The sequence below is a fragment of the Molossus molossus genome, unplaced genomic scaffold (assembly GCF_014108415.1).
Source record: "Molossus molossus isolate mMolMol1 unplaced genomic scaffold, mMolMol1.p scaffold_m16_p_24, whole genome shotgun sequence".
Classification (NCBI taxonomy): domain Eukaryota; kingdom Metazoa; phylum Chordata; class Mammalia; order Chiroptera; family Molossidae; genus Molossus; species Molossus molossus.
Window position 1 is genome coordinate 6,693,231 of NW_023425360.1, and position 21,217 is coordinate 6,714,447.

A 21,217-nucleotide genomic window follows, 5' to 3' on the forward strand; every position below is an offset into this window, starting at 1 on the left:
CTTTAAATAACTCAAAGGTAGAGAGGAGTGAGTGACATAAATGACCCGTTGAGATTTGCAAGGGATTTCCGAGAAAGTCTTCCTGAAGAATAAGGCCATTTCTGCAGAGAAGTATCTCCCTACAGGCAAGTCAGCTGTTGAGCATCCAGGCACCTGACGGCCAGCGTCGGCTAAGACGGGATGACTTCGGTGCATGGTCATTACGTTTGGAACATCAACTCATTCCCGCAGGCAGGGAGAACTCAGTCCTCAAGTTTCTTCAGAGCCTTGAAATCCAGGACTGTTAGAGGCTGAGGCCGGCCAGTAAGAGGAGAAAGCCTTCATTGGAATAGGATCGCCACCTCTGGGAGATAATAGTTGCCCATTCTCTCCAGGGATTCCTGGGGAACGCATAGGAAAAGCTTAGAAATGAGCTTTCCCGAGTCACAAGTTCCTTCCATTAATAGCTGTCGTCTGGTGTGCGTTCTAGGTCTGGGACAATGCGCAGTACTGCGTGCTGGGGCCCTACCGGATGAACACGCTGATTCTGGCTGTGGTCTGGCTCACCATGGCTTTGAGGTAAGCTCTTACGTAAGCTCACTGATTTCTCTGAGCTTCACGCGCGTCATCTATAGACCGAGGATTGGGGTTGGTTCTGACTCGGGGAGTCTGTATCAGACTGGATGCTTTTGGTCGCAGGTAATGGGCAAGCCACTCTCGTGCCTGTAATGACACAATTCCTCACTCTTGTAACAAGAACTCCATAGGCGGGCAGGCTGTCGGAGTGTCAGTCTCAGGCTGTGACTGTGATCGCAAGGTGCCTGGGTTGCTTTGGCATTCTGTCCCAAAGACCCTCTCCCTGAGCCTCCCTTTTTAAATTTTTTTTTTTTTTTATCATCCCCACCCGAGGACATTTTTCCATTCTTTGTTCAGGTAGAGTGGGAGGGAGAGAGAGGAACAGAGAGAGAGAGAGAGAAACATCGACGTGAAAGGGACACATCGAGTGGTCACCACCCGCACAACCGACCAGGGCCGGGGACAAACTGCAACCGAGGTACATGCCCTTAGCGGGAACCGAACCCGGGTCTCTCTGGACCGCAGGCCGATGCTCTAACCGCTGAGCCAAACCGGCAAGGGCAAGCCTCCCTTTTTACTAGTGAGGAAACCTTTCCCAGGACACGTGTGTCACACGCCCAGGGCTAAACTGATCACTGGCCAAGGCGATGTGATTTCCCGCCAATTTTAGACCCATCAGGATTTGCCGCTGAGCTGATGACGCCGTTAGCCTTCCTGAGGGTCGGTACAGAACTGAGTGTCTGGTCCCAAGGAAGAAGCAAAGAATGAGTGCTGAGTAGGCACCCTGAGTGTCACTGAATATTAAACAGGCAGAAGAGGGAAACTGGTCTGTAATAAGGAAACTTAAATATAATATGACTGGTGATTAGCTAGTTCTTCCCTCAAACAGTGGCTCTCACTCCAGTTACTTAATTCACCTCCAAATAACATGCCCTTTCTTTCTGTGCAAGGTTGGGGGCTCACTTACAGCATCATAAGGCTGCTTCATTGCATATAATAGTGCTTGCAATAGTTGCTGGTACTATAATACATGCTCAATAAATGACAATCAACCCCTAGGAACTTTCAATGAGATTTTAAACTTCCATCTGTGATATTGCTTTGTTCATCACCACCCGTGACCAAAGACGCTCCCCAAGAAATTAAATGGGCTCTAATGCCCTCTACCTATTCCCTTCTGCCTCCTATACGCAATCATATTTTATTTCCCTATTTATCATTCTAGAGTTTCTTTTTGCAAATTTAAATAATTCTATATACTTATTTCTTCCTCATTTTCTTATTCAAAGGAACACATTGTTGCATCTGCTTTTTTTTTTAAAAATCCTCACCTGAGGATGTTTTTACATTTATCTTCAGACAGAGTGGGAGGGAGGGAGAGAGGGAGAGAAACATTGTTGTGAGAGACACATAGAGTGGCTGCCACCCGCACAACCCCAACAGGGTCCAGGGATGAACCGCAACTGAGGTACATGCCCTTGGCTGGACCCAAACCCAGGACTCTGGTCCGTAGGCTGGTGCTCTAACCATTGAGCAGCCCAGCCAGGGTGCATCTGCTTTTTGCACTTAACAATATATATTCATTCTGGAGATCTCTCAGACCAGTAAACGGAGACTTTCCTCACTCTTCACAGCGGCATAGCACACGTGCACAGCCCTCCAGAGAGAAGTACTTCACTTTACTCAACCAGGGATTTATTGCTAGACTCTTGGGAGTTTTCAGACTGCTGCTATTGCAAACAATGCCACAAGGAGTCGCTGTTCCGAGCCTGCTTTCTATTGTGCAAGTTTATCAGGAATGTATTCCTGGAAATGGGATTATGGAGTAAAAGGGGGTAAATCCATGAGCAATTTTTTTTTTTTTTTTTAGTCATTGACCAATTATCCTCCATATGGTATTATATGATTCTGTCCCTTTCCCAGTAATTTATGAGAACACCTATTTACCTATAGCCTCACCAACAGGGTGTTTTTTGAAACTTTGGCATTTTGACAGTCTGGTAGGTGAGAATGTTAACACAGCGTAGTTTTAATTTGCATTTTTCTTATTATGAGTGGGATTGAGCATCTTTTTTATATGTCCAATATCTATTTTTTGAGTTGGTTATCTTGAATTTTTCAGGTATAAAATCATATCATCGCCTGGCAGGTGTGGCTCAGTGGATTGAGCATTGGCCCATGGACTGACAGGTCCTGGTTCGATTCCCAGTCAGGGCACATGCCGGGGTTACAGGCTCCATCCCCAGTAGGGGGTGGGCAGGAGGCAGCCGATCGATGTATCTGACATCAATATTTCTATCTCTCTCTCTCCCTTCTTCTCTCGCTAAAAAAATCAATAAAAACACATTTTTAAAAAATCATATCATCTACAGATAGAGGTAATTTTACCTCTTGCTTTTTTATATTTCTACGTTCTTTCTCTCGTCTAACTTAGTTGGCCAAGACCTACAATATCGAGTTCAATAGTAGTGGTGATAATGGGTGTCCGGGTGTTGTTTCTGATGTCAGTGGGAATGTCTTTAGTGTCTCCCCATTAAGTAAGACTCTGCCTTTTGAGCTGAGACATGTATTTTTTACATGTTAAGAAAGTGTTCATCAATTCCCAGTCTATTGGTATTTTTATCAGGAATGAATGTTGGTTTTTCATCAAGTGCCTTTTCTGCATCTATAGAGATGGTCATGATTTTTTCCCCTTAGATCTGTTACGACGATGCTTTACGTGATCAGATTTTCTGCTAACGAGCCACACACATGCATTTAAAATGAGTGTTCTCTGCATCAGAGCAGGAATGCAGAGTCTGACAACGGAAGAATAAGGCTGCTGAGCCTCCCGTCTCCTCTCTTCCAGTTACTATGGACTGACCGTTTGGTTCCCCGACATGATCCGGTATTTTCAAGATGAAGAATACAGGTCCAAGATGAAGGTGTTTTTCGGTGAGCACGTCTACGGGGCCACAATCAACTTCACGATGGAAAATCAGATTCACCAGCACGGGAAGTTTGTGAACGATAAGTAAGTGAGAAACCAGGGGCTTTCCCTGTATCAGGGTGATAGCCCGCGGGGTGTTCTGGGGAGAGAGCCACTGGACAGGTAAGAGCTCAGCATGGCAGGGAAATGAGCTCCAATCTGTTGTGGTAGCACAACTTACCACGGCTGCCAGAGCAATTCCCCTGGGGACGCATCTCTATTATGCTGGCTCCCAGTCTTCTGATACAGCTGGTTGGTTCAAGGATGGAGGCATTTGACGGAGGAGGGTCAACCTGACCGTCTTGCCTGAGAGCTCAGGTCTTTAATGGAGATACACAGGGAGCTGTGACCCGTGGATGCTGTCTGCCAGACCCCTCACTGCTGAAGTCCTTGCACCAACCCCCTGCTTGGCTGTTGAGCTTTTTCTTTGACTCTGAACCCCTTTTCGGGCCGAAGCTAATGGGACACTTTCTTCCATTCTTCTCCAACCCAATATTCCCTTTAGGGATTGGTCAGCATGGCCAGCCCGACTCCAGGGTGTTGTCCTTTTGGGGAACAACGAGTTGAGTATTAGAAAAGTTCTTCCTACATTTTTTCTTTTTTCTTTATTTATGTTAGAGAGAGAGAAGAAGGGAGAGGGAGAGAGATAGAAACATCAATGAGAGAGAACATCGATTGGCTGCCTCCTGCATGCCCCTCACTGGGGATCGGGCCACAATCTGGGCATGTGCCCTGACCGGGAATCGAACCAGTGACCCGTTGGTGCATGGGTCGATGCTCCACCACTGAGCCACACCGGCCAGGCCTTCTTACGTTTTTGTGGGGCTGCCTCTTCAATCCTCTTAACGCCCCTTCTTTCTACTCCCGGGACAGATGAAATTCAGGCGGTAAGAATGATCTTGGAGGCTACCCTCTGCAGCCGGCCAGGTGGGTCAGGACAGGACTGAGTTTACTTGGGGCTGCGATTCCTCTGCTACTTTCCTCCTTGAATTGCACTCAGCGCCCTCATCAGGTCAGGCTGCGTAGTGGCAACAGAAGAGCCACGGACCAGATAGTCAGTGTCAGGGATAGAGACGGCCCACATCTCCCCGCCCCTGCGTAAGAATTAACAGAACAGCACGACCCCTCTCCTCCAGTTCATGGTCCACCTGCTCCACCATGCCCACCTCTGTGTCCCAGTGAAGTGACTTGCTGTGCCTGTCAGCATGTCTGCGGTCCCTGCGGCTCTAAGGCCAGACCTTATCAAACATTCCCTGATACTTAGGATGAGAAAGAAAGCGTGAGGGGAAAGAGGACTCTTATTCCTACACATCTGAGACCTTCAGGAAGAAGGTTAGGACTCAGGAGCAGTGGCCATGGATTTCAGCTATTCAGACGACTATTTTTGTTTTCAAGTTTTTATTGATTTATTTTGTTAATCCTCACCCGAGGATATTTTTTCATTGATTTTTAGAGAGAGTGGAAGGGAGGGAGGGACACAGAGAGAAACATCGGTGTGAGAGAGACACATCAATTGGTCGCTTCCCGCATGACCCCGGCCGGGGATTGAACCTGCAACCCAGGTCCGTTCCCTTGACCAGGAATCGAGCCTGAGACCCTGCGGTCTGTGGGCTGATGCTCTGACTGCTGAGCCAAACGGCCAGGGCCAGGTGGCGTTTTATTTTTTTCCTCCCTCACCTGAGGATATTTTTTTCTTTTATCTTCAGATGGAGTGGGAGGGAGAAAAGGAGGGAGGGAGAGAGAGAGAGAGAGAGAGAGAGAGAGAAATATCAATGTGAGACACATTGACTGGCCACCTCCCACACGACCAGACCAGGGTTGGGGATGAACCACAACCGAGGTACAGCCCTTGAATGAAATTGAACCCGTAACTCACTGGTTCACAGGCTGATGCTCTAACCGCTGAGCCAAACCAGCCAGGGTCCAGATGGCTTTTTAAATGCAGACTCTCTCGGTCCTGGCTGGTTTGGCTCAGCTGTTGGAGCACTGGCCTGCGGACCAGAGAGTCCCGGGTTCAGTTCCCGCTGGGCCCTAGCGGCTAGGGGCACGTACCAAAAAAATAAAAAAATAAATGCAGACTCTCAGTCACAAACATCTACACTTTCATGTGCCCATACCTGCACACACATTCTGTGGGGACAGTTCAGAGCCACTATCATCTGAGAGCGGCCACCCCAGAGATGGCAACTCCAAAGCTACGGGTGGTGGACTCCGGACTTCTCTAGGGTTCTCCCAGGACTTCCTACTCGGAGGACTCTTCAGTAGAAGTCGAGAGATCTTGTGTTGGCGTTGCCCAGGGACGATGTTGCCATGACTTGACTAGAACATTTAGAAGTGCTGAAAACGAAGAGACATTATGGATGGCTTGATGTCACTCATGATATGACATCATTCCCTACAGAGATGAATTGACAAGAATTCATTTATGAGGTTTCCAATGTGCGGTGACATTCTGTTGTGACATCGGTGATGATAATGATAGTCATGACAAAGTTAACGAGGCCAGTGATGATAATGATGGCAGCCAACGTGACTGAGCACTTTTGTGTGCCAGGTGCTGTCTTCAGTGCTGACATAGATTGTCCCATTGAATCCTCGCACAAATTCTAGGAGGCAAGACGTGTGCTTTCTACTTTACAGGTAGGAAGACGGAAGCTTAGAGAGGTGGCGTGACTTGCCCAAATCACACAGCTGATATAAACAGAAATGTCTCTCTTACAACCAAGGCATGTAAACTCGAGTCCTTGACAACGTCATATATTGTTTCATTGGGTTCATCGAGATGCCAGAGCCCTATGACTTATAATGGACTGGTTTTGAAATACTAAGACTTAGCTACAAAGTCTTTTTAACCTTTCTCAGCCTACTGATGCTTTCAACAAGCTTGAGTGGGAGTGAAGAGGAAGCAGGGCTAATAAAAGTGGTCTCGTCTTGTGCACCCAAGACCCCAGGGGACCACAAGGTTGCTGCCAAGGGCCTGGAGATGCATAGACACGCCAAGAATGGTCCGGGAGTGTGGATGTGAATAATTTGTATGCGCAAAAGTTTTACCATGTTTCTACGTTTCCAGTACATGTGGATGTTTCTGTGTAACGAGTAAAATGTTCATCCCTCCAGAAGTTGCCAAGAGTTCATTTGCAGTTGTCATAAATATGTTTTTGTTCACCAGTGGATTCTAAAATTAAGACTGTGTAAAGTCCATGATTTGTCCTCCAGCAACTTGTTGCGTAAAAAAAGGGTGTTTTTCTCCTTGGAAGATGAGGAGCCTTGGAAACTGATCTAAGGAATAAAGGAACTTGGTTTCTTGTTCTGAGTTATGCTGCCATCTGCTGGTCGTAAGCTAGAAAACAGCCTATCTTGGAAAACCATAAGCTACTTCGGAGTGTTAATTAAATTGATGTTCTTTAGCTTGGGTGGGTAGTTTTCCCTTTGTCACTAGTATTCCTTCGTAGATTTTATCCACACTTTGCTGATTTAAAATTCAGATAAAAATTATTGACTGTATTGGGGGACAATACCTTTGTGTTAAAGGGCTTCAGACTTCACTGAGAGATTTTTATCAATAAAGGAGATCTGCCTGAAACCTCAATTTCAGCCTCCAGTGAGTCCCCAAGTAGAAACAAAAATACACAGATGAGTATTGACCTGCTCCCCAAACACCATCTGCAGCTGCCTGGTGCCTCTCACATGCTTTTGCTTCAAAACTCTGAGTTTTTGGAAAATGCCAGAAAAAGAAAAAGTTCATATTTTAAACCCTGAACCAAAATGTCAGGCCAAACTTTTTTTGTTAATATTGTTAATTAAAACCAGGATAGGTTTTCATCCCAGAGCATATATCTTTAATTTATTTGTTTTTCTTTATTAATTTTAGAGAGAGAGAGGAAAAGATAGGGAGAGAGAGAGAAACATCGATGAGAGAGAACATTGATTGGCCGCCTCCTGCACGCCCCCCACTGGGCATCGGGCCCACAACCTGGGCATGTGCCCTGACCGGGAATTGAACTGGTGACCTCTTGGTGCACGGGTCAACGCTCAACCACTGAGCCACACTGGCCAGGCCTCTTGTGCAGATATTTTATTTTTTAATGCCAAATTTTTCACCTTTCCCTTTATAATGTGTGCCTTTTGGTTCTTATTTCAGAAAGCCTTCACATTTGAAGTCATAAAGTCAATTTCGATTTTTTGTCATCTAAGTTTTAAAGTTCGCCATTTCATAGTTAGGTCCATAATTTTTCTGGACGTGGTCTCTGCATACAAGAGAGGAACTGATTTGACTCCTGCGTCCCACATGAATAGCCATTTGTCTCTATGGCATTTACGAAATTGCCTCTTTCCCCTAATGATATGTAATAACACTTTTATCATAGGTCAAGTTTCTTTACATGTATTATTGTGTTTCTCTGCTCGCTGGGTCCATGGGTCTGTCTTTTCCTTTACCCAAACCACATTGACTTAATTGCCATAACTGCGTCGTTTAGTCATGTTTCCAGGGGTATTAGGTCCTCCGCTAATTAGCATTTTTCCTGGCTAGTGTTCCTTCTGTACTCTTCCACATGAATCTCAGGATCACATTCTAGAGCCCATTAAAAACAGCTGGTGGGGATGTTTTTTTTTAAATCCTCACCCGAGAATATTTTTCCATTTATCTTCAGGTAGAGTGGGAGGGAGTGAAGGGGAGAGAGATAGAGATAGAGATAGAGATAGAGATAGAGATAGAGATAGAGATAGGGTTAGAGAGAGAGAGAGAGAGAGAGAAACATTGATGTGAAAAATACACATTGATTGGTTGTCTCCCGCAAGAGCCCGACCAGGGCCGGGGACCAAACTGCAACTGAAGTTCGTGCCCTTGACCGGACTCCAACCCATGACTCTTTGGTCCGCGGGCCGACGCGCTAACCGCTGAGCAAACCAGCCAGGGTGCTGGTGGGGATTTTCATTGGAATTACATAGAATACCTGAATTCATTTGGGGACATTTTCACACCATAGAATCTTCCAATCATTAAACACGCTATTTCTCACTACTTAGTCAGTTTTGCCTCTTCCTTTCTTATCCTTATCATTTTATTCTCCTCACTTCTCGTTGTATTGCCTTGTTTATGACCAGTTCAGTGATGGGCAAAAGCAGAGCTAGCAGATATTCTGACTTTCAGTGGGGCGCTTTTGATGTCTTACCTTTAAATATAAGATTGACTCTACATTTTTGGTTGATACCCTTTATAAAGTGAAGGGAATTCCCTTTTATTTTTGTCCTTCAGAATAAGTCATCTCGTGTTTTTCCCAGGTGGATCACAAGTGCCCATTTTGAAGTGTTTTTTTATAGCATACCTCTCTCTTGATCATTATTACTAAGATTTAATGGTCAGTTTTCTTTCTTTCTTTTTTTTTATCCTCTCCTGAGGATATTTTTGCATTTATCTTTAGATAGAGTGGGAGGGAAAAAGGGAGGAAGAGAGAGAGAGAAACATCGATGTGAGAGAGACACATTGAGTACTGCCACCCACACAACCCAACCGGGGCCGGGGACAAACTGCAACCAGGGTACATGCCCTTAGCGGGAACCGAACCCAGGACTCTCTGGTTTGTGGGCTGATGCTCTAACCGCTGAGCCAAAGTGGCCAGGACATAGTGTATTTCTTTAATTAGACTGAGTTTCCTGAGGGAGATGCCACCACATCTAAAACATGGTGACTGAGTAGATGTGACTTTTGGCATAATTTAAGTCATCTGTTGGACTAAGCATTGAGTCTGAGGGTAACAGAAATATAGTGTTTATAATAATAATTCTGCCATAGACCCTGGATCGCCAATGGCGTGTTTCCCTACGGGACACGTTCCACGTAATCCTTTTGCTAACCATTCCTCCAGCCTTTGAACTGTTCTGAATGAAACCCTTGGACCAGTTCAGTGTATAATTTAAAAATTGGAAGAGATGATTTATATAGAGACTCATAAAACACGCCTTAGCCCTCTGTTCTTTTATCTCTTTCTTTATAACTTTGGCTTTTTATTACTCACTTGGAGATGCATTTTAAGGTCTGCCTGTGTCAGGCCCATTTGATTGATGACGCAGTTCTCTACCTACTTTCTCCAGAACATTAAAATATCACTGAAGGTCACATCAGCGGCCTGATGCTGTATTAAAGAGAAGGATATATTACGAAAGGCAAACACCTGAGACAATCTCTAGAAATAGCTTTCCCGAGTAAACACTTCTCGCATACCAAGTTCATTTCTTTTTAAATCAGAGGCATTTTTCCTGCAACAAGAGGCTTACCAATTAGTTTTTCCTTGCACACCCCGAGAGTTTACGTGTTAGCTTTTGGAGGTTCCCCTTGGAAAGGTCTGTAGTAAATTTGACCCTAAGAAAAATTCGCCGAAACTAATTTGGCTTTGTAGATGAATGATTCTCATATTTTAAAAAAATGTAATAAACTGGGATGAGACGCTGGGGATTATTGTTGAAGAGGCTGAGCTAGGATACTGTGTCTTTCATAAGAGTCTCCTGTGTTATTCTGGTGGAAGCGGTCTGGGGGTCTGTGTTTGAGAAGCACTGGACCAGATCCTACTGGTAGGATCTGGGAGGTCTTTCTGCAGAAGCTACCGATAGGTGGCGCTAGGTCAGGGTTCTGAGCACGCAAGGTAAAGGGAGGTGGCCATCATCTATGCTTATGCACTGAATTATCTCGTGGCCCTGAAAAGGAGCAATCACTTCAGTGCCCTGTGCTCATTCTATCACTGTGCTTCCCACTGTGTTATAGTTGTCTGTCTTTTTCCTCCAATTAGACTTGAGGGCAAGCTGTCAGAGGCTCTCCTCTGCCGACTGCCTGGCAGGTAGACTCTGGATGTTAATGAGCCTCAGGTTGCATTTCTCTGGGCCAGGTGGTGTGAAATTCCCGAGGGAGAAGCAGTGGCTTTTCCCTGTCTCTGGGAAGGGGCTCCTTGAGTAAAATGACTACTGTTTTATGAGGGAGTGACTCAGCAGAGAGCTCCCGATGGCTTCCTTCCCGGGTCTCTCCCCAGAGCTCAAAACCCCCAACTCTTCTTACCCAGTTGCAGCCCAGCCCCCCTCCCTCTGCTGGAGCCCCAGGCGAGTGGCTGGAGCTGTAATTTAGTTCACTGGCCGTTCAGGGACGTGCTGGTGTTCCCTGCGCCTCTCCCTGCTGGACAAACCTCTGCTCTGGGGATTTTCTCAGCCAGATGGTATGTGGGCTCCTTTCCCTGTTCCGCCTCTCTGTGCTGGGGGGCTGGCGTGGGTTTAACCCTGACTTCTCAGAGGGCGCTGCTCACAGCTAAGACAGCCCTCAGCTGCTGCCCGTGGCCACCCAGCCAGCCCTCTCCGCCTCTGCAGCTCCTACCAGCCTCGATGTGGGGTCCTTTTTGTATCTCTGGTTATAAGGTTTCTATCCAGCTGCTCTTCGGTTGGGTTTTCCCGATGACTTGTCTTTATTGTAGTTGTAATTCCAGTCTGGTCCTGGGAGACGGTCTATGGAGCTTCCATTCACCTCGCTACCATTTTTCTATCCTGCAAGGCTAACATTCAATATTAAAGGTGAAATAAAGAGACAAAAATAAAAAATAAAAGGTTAAAGGAGTACATTGCCACCAGCTTCCAGACTCCTGAAGCCCTCCTCATTTGTGAACCGACAGCTAAGAGACGGGGAACTAGTCTAGTGTGAAAATATTTCAGCACCTCTTGGTTTGTGGTCCTTCTTTGCCCACGTTTTGTGTTTTTCATTTTGCTCTCAAGTCGCCTTTTTTTTTTTTTTTTTTCCCCAAGATGGATCACTCAGGAACCAATGTCTTTTCCCCAGGTTCACGAAGATGTACTTTAAACATGTTCTCTTTGAAGACACATTCTTTGATGAGTGCTATTTCGAAGACGTTACATCCACTGATACCTTCTTCAAAAACTGCACGATTGAATCCACCACCTTCTATAACACAGGTAAGAACAGGGGCAGAGAAGGGAGACTATCATGGGAGTGGATCCGTCTGGTCTAAGAACCAAAATGCTGCCCTGGCCGGTCTGGCTCAGCGGTTAGAGTGTCGGCCTGCGGTCCTGAGAGACCCGGGTTCGGTTCCCGCTAAGGGCACGTACCTCGGTTGCAGTGTGTCCCCGGCCCTGGTTGGTTGCGCGGGTGGCAGCCACTCGATGTGTCCCTTTCACATCGATGTTTCTCTCTCTCTCTCTCTGTTCCTCTCTCTCCCTCCCACTCTACCTGAACAAAAAATGGAAAAATGTCCTTGGGTGAGGATAAAAAAAATAAAATAAAATAAAATAAATAAAAATCAAAATGCTCAGGCTTTAGGTGCAGTAATGTATTCACCGATACGCGTGCTGAGCCTTAGGATGGAGAAATGGGTTCTAGTCTCAGATGGCACAGATGAGTTATAAGGTCTTTACCAAGGCGTTTAATTTATCTGCATCTCAGTTTTATCACCTCTAAGGAAACAGAAGTTCTGGGTGACTGTTCTGATGTCAGCGAGACTGATGCTAGATGCTAAGTATGATAGGAACAAAGTATGAGACCGATAAAAATATCATCCTAGGAGGGGGCTGTATTTTGTCCACAAGGTGCATTCTTGACTTTGCCTCATTTGGAACTTGAAAAATTCAAGACTCATGGTCTCACAGCAGTAAATAAGAAGAGAAAATGGCATCTTTTTAAGCTTTCTGCATGAAGTGAAATGATAAGAACATTTTAAAATCACACCGTTTCAGATTTCCGTGATTTAAAAGATTCACAAAATCCCACCAGTTCCTTGCTCTTTGTTATTTTTACTACTTCATCCTATGTTAATAACATACCAGGTGGAGCTGGGATATAAGGAAATGAACTGAGCATTACCAGGGTTTTCATCTACGTCGTCTCAAGTGACAAATGTCCTGGTAGGCCCATCTTGTTATAGCTAAGTCACTAGCCCAAGGGCACAGCTAGCAAGCTGATGGGACTTGGGTTCATTTCTCAGTTGTTTGGCTCCAAAGTCTGTGACCTTTTCACTGAACCCCTTGCATTATGTCCAGATCCTGGCTTTGACACCAAGGGACGGTTCTGCAAGAGCTTCTTTTTCTTCCGTGATGTCAGCCTCCAAAGGTTCAATATCTGGTCTCCAAATACCCCTGTCTCTAAATAATCTACAATGGGGCTTAACTTCCTAAATGATTTCATTTTATTTTTTTTTTTAGCCTGAACTTAAACAGTAAAGAGTTCTGTGCATCCCTACTTGTGATGAAAACCTGGCGTATCTTTTCTTCTTCCAAGTTGAAATGTTGCCTCTTTGTTTTATACTGTTACAATGGGGACTTCTGCAAACATTTGTAGTCATGAGATGTCAAGGCTGGGAAGTAATTGAGATCATCAGGGGTACCCTCTAATTTTGTTGGTGGAGATTCATGGAGATTAAAGGGGGTCAGCAGCGCTAAAGTTGGTTCCTCAAACCCAGGTTCCCTGAAAGCCTATTTAATGATATTTCTGCTAGAATAGCTGGTGTTGGAAGGTACCAGAAGACATGGAAACCGATTCCAAAGCAAATGGTTTCTATTTTCGGAAGATTTAATTTTGTGTAGCGAAGTTTTAGGTTTACAACAAAATTAGAAGGAAGGTACGGAGATGTCCATAAACCGTCACCACCACACATTGCCTCCCCCATGTCGACACCCCCCCACTGCAGCGGTACATTTGTTACAACTGAAGAACCTGCACTGACACATGATTATCACCCCAAGTCCATAGTTTACATTAGGGTTATTCTTGGTGTTGTACATTGTGCAGTTGGTGTTATACATCGGTTTAGGCAAATGCATAATGACACACGTCCATCATTGTGGTCTTGCAAAGAGTATTTTCACTGTTCTGAAAATCCTCTGTGTTCCCCTGTTCATTTCCCCTGCTCTGGGGGATGATTAGTTAAAATAAATAATTAGTTTATTATTATTTAAAAATAATTTTTCTTTATTGATTTTTAGAGAGAGACGAAGGGAGAGGGAGAGAGAGAGAGGGACATTGATAAGAGAGAACATCAATTGGTCCCAATGGGGGTGGGACCCACATCTTAGGCATTTGCCCTGACTGGGAATTGAACCGGCGACCTCTTAGTGCATGGGTCAACCATTGGGCCACACCAGCCGGGGCTCAATTTATTTTTACTTTGAAGAATGTTCAGGTTTCTATGTGGGCTCTGGAGTGGTTGACTCAATCTGGACCTGTTTTGTCTTCGGCTTCTAAGAGCTGGGTAGCCTTGGAGGACTGTTACGTGGCTTGGGAGATGATGTATTTAAATGAGCCTCTCAATGAATGTTCATTTCATTTTCCCTTGCTGATCAGAAATTGAACAGGTCATTACATTTGTAGAGGTTTTTGCTTCATCCACCCTTAGCAAGCATCACCTTGACTTTAAGACTGTCTGATTGCCAGAGGCTGGTGCAGCCTGCCCATGGAAGGGGCATACTTCACCCCTGCCTCTGCCCTGAATCCCCACCCCTCCTCCACTCTCCATGAACTCAAGGTGTCCTTCTCTCCCCAGACCTCTATGAGCACAAGTTCATCAACTGCCGATTTATCAACTCTACCTTCCTGGAGCAGAAGGAGGGCTGTCACATGGACTTTGAGCAAGATAACGACTTCCTGATTTACCTTGTCAGCTTCCTGGGCAGCCTGTCTGTCCTGCCCGGGAACATCATTTCCGCCCTGCTCATGGATAGAATCGGACGGCTCAAGATGATTGGTGAGTTGGTCGGGCCAAGGCGGTGACTGAAAGTGTGCGGTGGAATGTGTCATTTTCCGTAAGAAACCCTGCTCAGGAAATCACCCCGGCCAGATGGCACCTGCTGGTGTGGCGTCAAGGAGGCGCAGGGACAAAATCCCAGGGCCTCGTGCAGGTGGTCTGAGACCTGTAGTCCAGGCCAGGGTCTCGTCTCCATTTCCCGATGGAGCAATACTGTGATGATCACTTATTTTATGAGCACTTCAATAGGGATATTAAATCTATCCACTCTACATGCTTTGAAAGGTTATTGTCAGAAAAATATATAAAATGTTCTTTCTTAAATGAATGTTGGTTTTGTTTTATTATTATTAAAAAATTTTTACCTTCTTTATTGACTTAAGAGAGAGAGGAAGAGAGAAAGAGAGAAACATCGATGAGAGAGAACATCGATTGGCTGCCTCCTGCATGCTCCCCACTGGGGATGGGGCCCACAGCCTGGGCATGTGCCCTGACCAGGAATTAAACTGGCAACCTCTTGGTGTATGGGTCAATGCTCAACCACTGAGCCACACAGGCTGGGCAAGGTTTTGTTTGATTATTTAAAATGTGGTATTATTATTATTTAATAACGCTACCATTCTGGGTTTGGGAGTCGGACAGACTCACTTTAGAATCCTACCACCTACAGGCTGTTTGACTTGAAACAATCCTTTACTTCTCCAGGCCTCAAAGTTCTTTCCTATAAGACGGGGTTACCTCTAGCTGACGTCTGTGAGGACTGAACATGATGTACCCAAAGCATCTTGCAGTACTTGGTGCATTGCAGTTTCTCAAAAATGGCAGTTTTGTTCGCGTATGCTTTGCTTCATTCTGCCAGGATTTGTAGCAGTTTGTTGCAGAAACACATGCCACTCATGGTGGACGAGAAACTAAGTGTACGCACCCAGGGCCAGAGAAAATGTGTTTTAGAATATGAGTCAGGGCCTCGGGTGAGGAAGCAGACAGCACACTAGTAAGTGTGCCGTAAGATCTGGCCTTGGGGTGTCACTGCTCAGGAAAACTGGTACCCAGATTCCTAGCAGCAAAGCTCAAAGGCAAAAAGAATAAACTGCACAGTCATTTTGTCAGAGAAGAACAACTTGGCCAGGTCTTTATGGAAAGGTCATCTTTTCCTGGTGTTGGGCTCCTATTGAATGTTATCATTCTAAATAGTATCATGAATATTTAGAATGGTGAGCATAAGTAATGCTTGTAATTTTAGCTTTCTAAAAAAATTATTTATTTCATTTTTTTTCTCTTTGTTGATTTTAGAGAGAGAGGAAAGGAGAGGGAAGAGAGAGAGAGAAACATCGATGAGAGAGGACATTGATTGGCCGCCTCCTGCATGCCCCCCACTGGGGATCAGGCCCACAACCTGAGCACGTGCCCTGACCGGGAATCGAACCGGCGACCTCTTAGTGCATGGGTCGATGCCCAACCACTGAGCCACACCGGCCGAGTGAATTTTTTATTAACATTTTACAAATGGGGATAGTCACTCAGCACAGAGGTTAAGTGACTTGCTCAAGGACCTGTAACCGAAGACTTAACATAATCGAAGGGCAGTTCCCTACCACTTGATTTCTGTGGTGATAATATTTGTCCTCAACAAACATTTGTCAACATTTCTTTTTTTTTTTATCATCCTCACCCGAGGACATTTTTCCATTTTTTGTTCAGATAGAGTGGGAGGGAGAGAAAGAGAGAAACATCCATGTGAAAGGGACACATCGAGTGGCTGCCACCCGCACGACCAACCAGGGCCGGGGACAAACTGCAACCGAGGTACATGCCCTTAGCGGGAACCGAACCCGGGTCTCTCTGGACCGCAGGCCGACACTCCAACCGCTGAGCCAAACCAGCCAGGGCTGTCAACATTTCTTGTAAGCCAGGTCCCCTGCTGGCCACCCCGAGGGACGTGTAAATGTAGATAATACAGGCTTTAGTCAATGACACCCTCTCCTTCCAGTTTTCTCCCAACTGTGTAGAATAGTTACCGGGCTACTTGCTCACAGCCCTACCCCTTCCCAGAATCACCAGAATCCAGGCCGACAGCTACTATTTTCCAGCTGGCCAGCAGGGCTTGGCACTAGTTTGGGGCTTCCTAGGGGTGAGGGCAACGTTCTAAGCAGAGGTCCCCCAGAGGGGCCCTTGTTCGCGAGGTCAGGTCAGCCATCCGGCCTCTTGTCAACCGGAGGTCCTCCCTCCCCCCGGGGCCTGATTCCTGGGGGGAGGGGGTCTCTTGCCCGAAATCCCAGCTGGCTGCTGGGGACCTGCTCTTCTACCTCCTCGGGACACAGAGTGGGGCGGGGGACAGTGGAAATTTGGGACGGGATGGGTGTAAATGGAGAATACGCAGGTTTTCCTTCTGTAGCCTATTTGTGGTTATGTTCTCGCTAGAATGCGAGTTCCACGAGGTGGTTTTCTTCATAATGACGTCTTCATAATGACGTCTTCTTAATGACGTCTCATAATGACGTCTTCATAACGACGTCTTCATAATGACGTCTTCATAACGACGTCTTCATAACGACGTCTCATAACGACGTCTCCATAACGACGTCTCCATAACGACGTCTCATAACGACGTCTCATAACGACGTCTTCATAACGACCTCTTCATAATCTTCATAATGACGTCTCATAATGACGTCTTCATAATGACGTCTCATAATGACGTCTTCATAATGACATCTTCATAATGACATCTTCATAATGACATCTTCATAATGACATCTTCATAATGACGTCTCAATGATGACGTCTTCATAATGACGTCTCATAATGACGTCTCATAATGACGTCTTCATAATGACGTCTTCATAATGACGTCTTCATAATGACGTCTCATAATGACGTCTTCATAATGACGTCTTCATAATGACGTCTTCATAATGACGTCTTCATAATGACGTCTTCATAATGACGTCTCATAATGACGTCTCCATAATGACGTCTCAAGCATCTAGAGGAGTATCTGGCAAGTAACAGACTGTTAGCCCCACCCCCACCCTGTCCCCAGTGATTCTGGGCTGGGCAGCACCACAGGGGTGACAATTTCGAAATTCTTCCCCTAAGCCACCTGTGGCGACGTGACCTGTGCCGAGGGCTCTAATTCCATGGCCAGGGCACCGTGCGAGGGTTCAAGGTGTTCTCTCTGTAACCTGTTACTTCATGTGTCCCTGTGAGGATAGAAGATGGGCCAGGACCCGTGGGTAATAGTTTTATCTGACCACGGGCTTCATGTTTCTTAAATAGTTTTCCTTTATTGATTTTAGAGAGAGCAGAAAGGAGAGAGAGATAGAAACATTGATGAGAGAGAACATCAATTGGCCGCCTCCTGCATGCCCCCCACTGGGGATCGGGCCCACAACCTGGGCATGTGCCCTGACCGGGAATTGAACCGGCGACCTCTTGGTGCAGGGGTCGTCGCTCGACCTCTGAGCCACACCAGCCGGACAGGCTTCATGTCCTTCCTGCCCTTGCCCTCCCCCCGCAGGCGGCTCCATGCTGATCTCGGCGGTCTGCTGCTTCTTCCTGTTTTTTGGCAACAGCGAGTCGGCGATGATCGGCTGGCAGTGCCTGTTCTGCGGGACCAGCATCGCTGCCTGGAACGCCCTGGATGTGGTCACGGTGGAGCTGTATCCCACCAACCAGAGGTCAGTTCCGCCCGGGCTCCTCTCTGGGGCTCCACCTGCCCCAGCAGCCGGCCCCGTGGCCACTCTGCTCGGCCTGGAGTTCCATGGGCCCGATGTTTCTTAGTTTCTCCTGTGTGGGGGCTGGCACAGGCCTGATAGAGTGGGGTGGAGGGCCAGGGCCAAAGGATGAATGTAAACCGTGTCCAGGAGAGAACATAAGAGGACGATACCATGCGCCACACAATCGAAACGAGGTGAGAAGAAGCCTTACAAAGGGAGACAGTGCAAAGGTGAAGGACTAGGCAAACCGATCGGTGGTGGGGGCGGGGCGTGCTGGTTGGGGGCGGGGCGTGCTGGTTGGGGGCGGGGCGTGATGGTTGGGGGCACTTGCAGAGAACAGGCTGGGTTGCCCAGGTCTTGCTTTTATTGTGCACAAGCTACATGAGAATAGACCTGGTTTAAAGGCCTCGGGCAAGACCATTGCTTAGCAGCTACCCCCTCCTGAGGAGGAGCTGGGGATGTGGGGAACAGCAGATAAAGGGGGCCTGTGGTCAGAAAGGACCATGAAGCGGTGTGGAAGACCGATGCATGGAATCCGACCAAAAATTCTAACTTGGTGACAGGCATTGGGATGTAGGTTGCTATGGAAAAGCACGATGTACCACCCCCGAGCCAAAGAACGCCTAAGTTTTACGAATAGTAAGAGGAGGAGAAATGGTTGTTATTTGCATGGTATGTGACTTCACATCTAGGGACCTGAAGAGAATTAGCTAAAGAGACTACTAGAAACAATACACTAGTCTGGTAAGGTGGTCAGTAATAGAACTAAATAATGTATAGACTTTAAAATATATTACAAATTACCATGGAAATCCAGGTAATAAAAGCAGAAATCATAAAATATCTAGGAATCGATTTGATGAGAAAGGGACACACCTATGCAAAGAAATCCATAAAGCTTTACTGAGCAATATTAAAGAAAACTTAAATGTGTGTCAGGATATACCTTATTGAATTCTAAGAAGATTTAATCTTACAAAAATGTCAGATCTTTAGTTTTTCTCTACTTAAAAGAGTCGGTTCAAAATTCTAGGAGATTCCCCCATCCCTACCTCTAGGAACTTGGAAACGTTAATTTAGAGCTTATTTGGAAAAGCAAATTGTACAAATAGCCAAGAACATTCTGGAAACAAAAGACCCGAAATGGGGGCTAGCGACTGATCGTAAGGGTGGTGTAGTTACAGAAAAGAACATGTGAAAAGAGAATTTAAATAGAAATTCTTAAATATACATTTACTTAACTATAAATTATACTTAAATGTAAATTTAAGTATAAATCTATCGCCACACTTTTAGTAAACTTGTGATCTGAAAAGAGAAAGAAAAAGTCTGAGGGAAATGACTCCAAAATGTGAATAGTGGTGACTGCTTTTCCGTGGTGCGGTTCTACCTTCCTGCATCTTCCTGTTCCGCTGTATTTCCAAATTTGACTAAAATGAGAATGTATTACTTTGATATTTGAGGGAAAAAAATACTACACCTTTCTGCACAACAAGGCAAAGAAAGAACCCGGTTCTGTTCACCGAATGAGGTCTCGTTGGCATCTTTCAGAGTCTGTGTTCTTCTTTCACAGGGCGACAGCCTTTGGCATCCTCAATGGGTTGTGCAAATTCGGGGCCATTCTCGGAAACACCATCTTCGCTTCTTTTGTTGGGATAACCAAAGTCGTCCCCATCCTCCTGGCCGCCACTTCTCTCGTCGGCGGTGGCCTCATTGCGCTTCGACTGCCCGAGACGCGGGAGCAGGTCCTGATGTGAGCCGCCCACGGGGACAGGACACGTCGGAACAGCCTTATCCAGGGACCTTCGACGCACCCACGCTTCCTGTCTGTCACCGTCCAGAGGACTTTGGACAGCACCAGAGGAGATGTTGATTTTGTGACCCCTCGTTTAGGACCCACTTCAGCGTCAAGATGTGTGTAACTCAGGTGACTGATTTGGGGTGTCCTGAGCCACCCTGATCATCCTAGTGCTGCGTGCTCGGTTTCAGGTCACCCCAGCCCAAGGCAGGGGAGGAGGAATAGCACCCTCCAGTGGTGCACGTGCTAAACCAGGAGTGTGCATTCCCCCAAGTGACGTGCAAGGACTTGTTTGGGTTTTGAAGTGAATTTGAGCGTGAGAACACTCAAGGTCCTTTGTCAAGTTCCTTGGAGACCAGTGACTAAACAAATGGACTGGATAAGAAGTTAGAGTCATCAGATAAATATTGGACTTGAAGCACAGGATACATATATTTTTGCATTTAAAAGAATCACCTTGCCCTGGCCGGTTTGGCTCAGCGGTTAGAGCATTGGCCCGCGGACCAGAGAGTCCTGGGTTCGGTTCCTGCTAAGGGCACGTACCTCGGTTGCAGTTCATCCCCGGCTCCGGTTGGGGTCGTGTGGGTGGCAACCAGTCGATGTGTCTCTCTCACATCGACGTTTCTCCCTCTCTCCCTCCCGCTCTCTGAAGATAAATGCGAAAGTGTCCTCAAGTGAGGATAAAAAAAAGAAAAAGAAAAAGAAAAGAAAACCAAATATTTGAGCACTATCTATAGAAATCTCCTCTTCCCACCACGTGTCCTGTGCTTTCTGGGATGACTAGATGATAACATGTAAAAGTGACATTTATTCCTATTTTGATCTAGTCAAAGAAACTTAGTGGGGTAGGTCTTTCTGTAAACTAACTTTGTACATAACTGTATTTGGGTTCAATTTGCAGAAATGGTGTCTGCAAATATTTGCCAGCATTATAGCCATATTTGGGGAGGACTCGGTGTCTGAGGTCTCAGAAACCGGGGTCTGAGCAATCGAAATGCAAGGACAATTTCTTATAGCCATGTGACCTGCGGTGGGGAGGGTGTGCTTCGCAAGGTCACACGGGACGGCTCATTGACTCCAGGCACCTCTCTTCACGTGGGGGAGAGGGGTGTGTGATTTCCTCTCCCACACAGATCACTTTGCAACTCAGGCTCACTGTCTGCAGAAGTGACATTTGACTTAGCTGCTCAATCAGAACCAACGCGGGAAGTGTTCAGTGGCCTCTGGTTCTGTCTTTGTTGATGAGGCTCCAACACGGTGGACAACACGCGGGGTGGAGGGAGGGACAGGGATGTGTAGCCAGCGTTCTTCAAAGTGTCCACGCCTCCGGTCAGTGATCCAAGAAGACTCTTTCCTGAGAGCCAGATTGGAGCGTGGATTGGGGGTGGGGTGGGGCGAGGAACCCAGGACAAACTGCTTTGGCGAGGGTCGGCGACAGGCTGAAGTCTGA

At 46.3% G+C, this 21,217-nt stretch overlaps 1 protein-coding gene across 4 annotated transcripts in view; it reads left to right on the forward strand.

Moving 5' to 3' along the window:
* The window catches only part of SV2B (synaptic vesicle glycoprotein 2B), a 103,500-nt gene extending 83,271 nt beyond the window's left edge, over positions 1-20,229 (forward strand). For all 4 annotated transcript variants that reach the window (XM_036278036.1, XM_036278037.1, XM_036278038.1 and 1 more), the window contains 6 exons: positions 470-558; positions 3,404-3,568; positions 11,337-11,470; positions 14,050-14,250; positions 17,771-17,930; positions 19,543-20,229. In XM_036278036.1, coding sequence (XP_036133929.1) covers positions 470-558; positions 3,404-3,568; positions 11,337-11,470; positions 14,050-14,250; positions 17,771-17,930; positions 19,543-19,726 — 933 coding nt within the window. In that variant the 3' untranslated portion in view covers positions 19,727-20,229. The remainder of the gene's footprint in view (positions 1-469; positions 559-3,403; positions 3,569-11,336; positions 11,471-14,049; positions 14,251-17,770; positions 17,931-19,542) is intronic.
* The last annotated feature ends 988 nt before the right edge of the window (positions 20,230-21,217 follow it).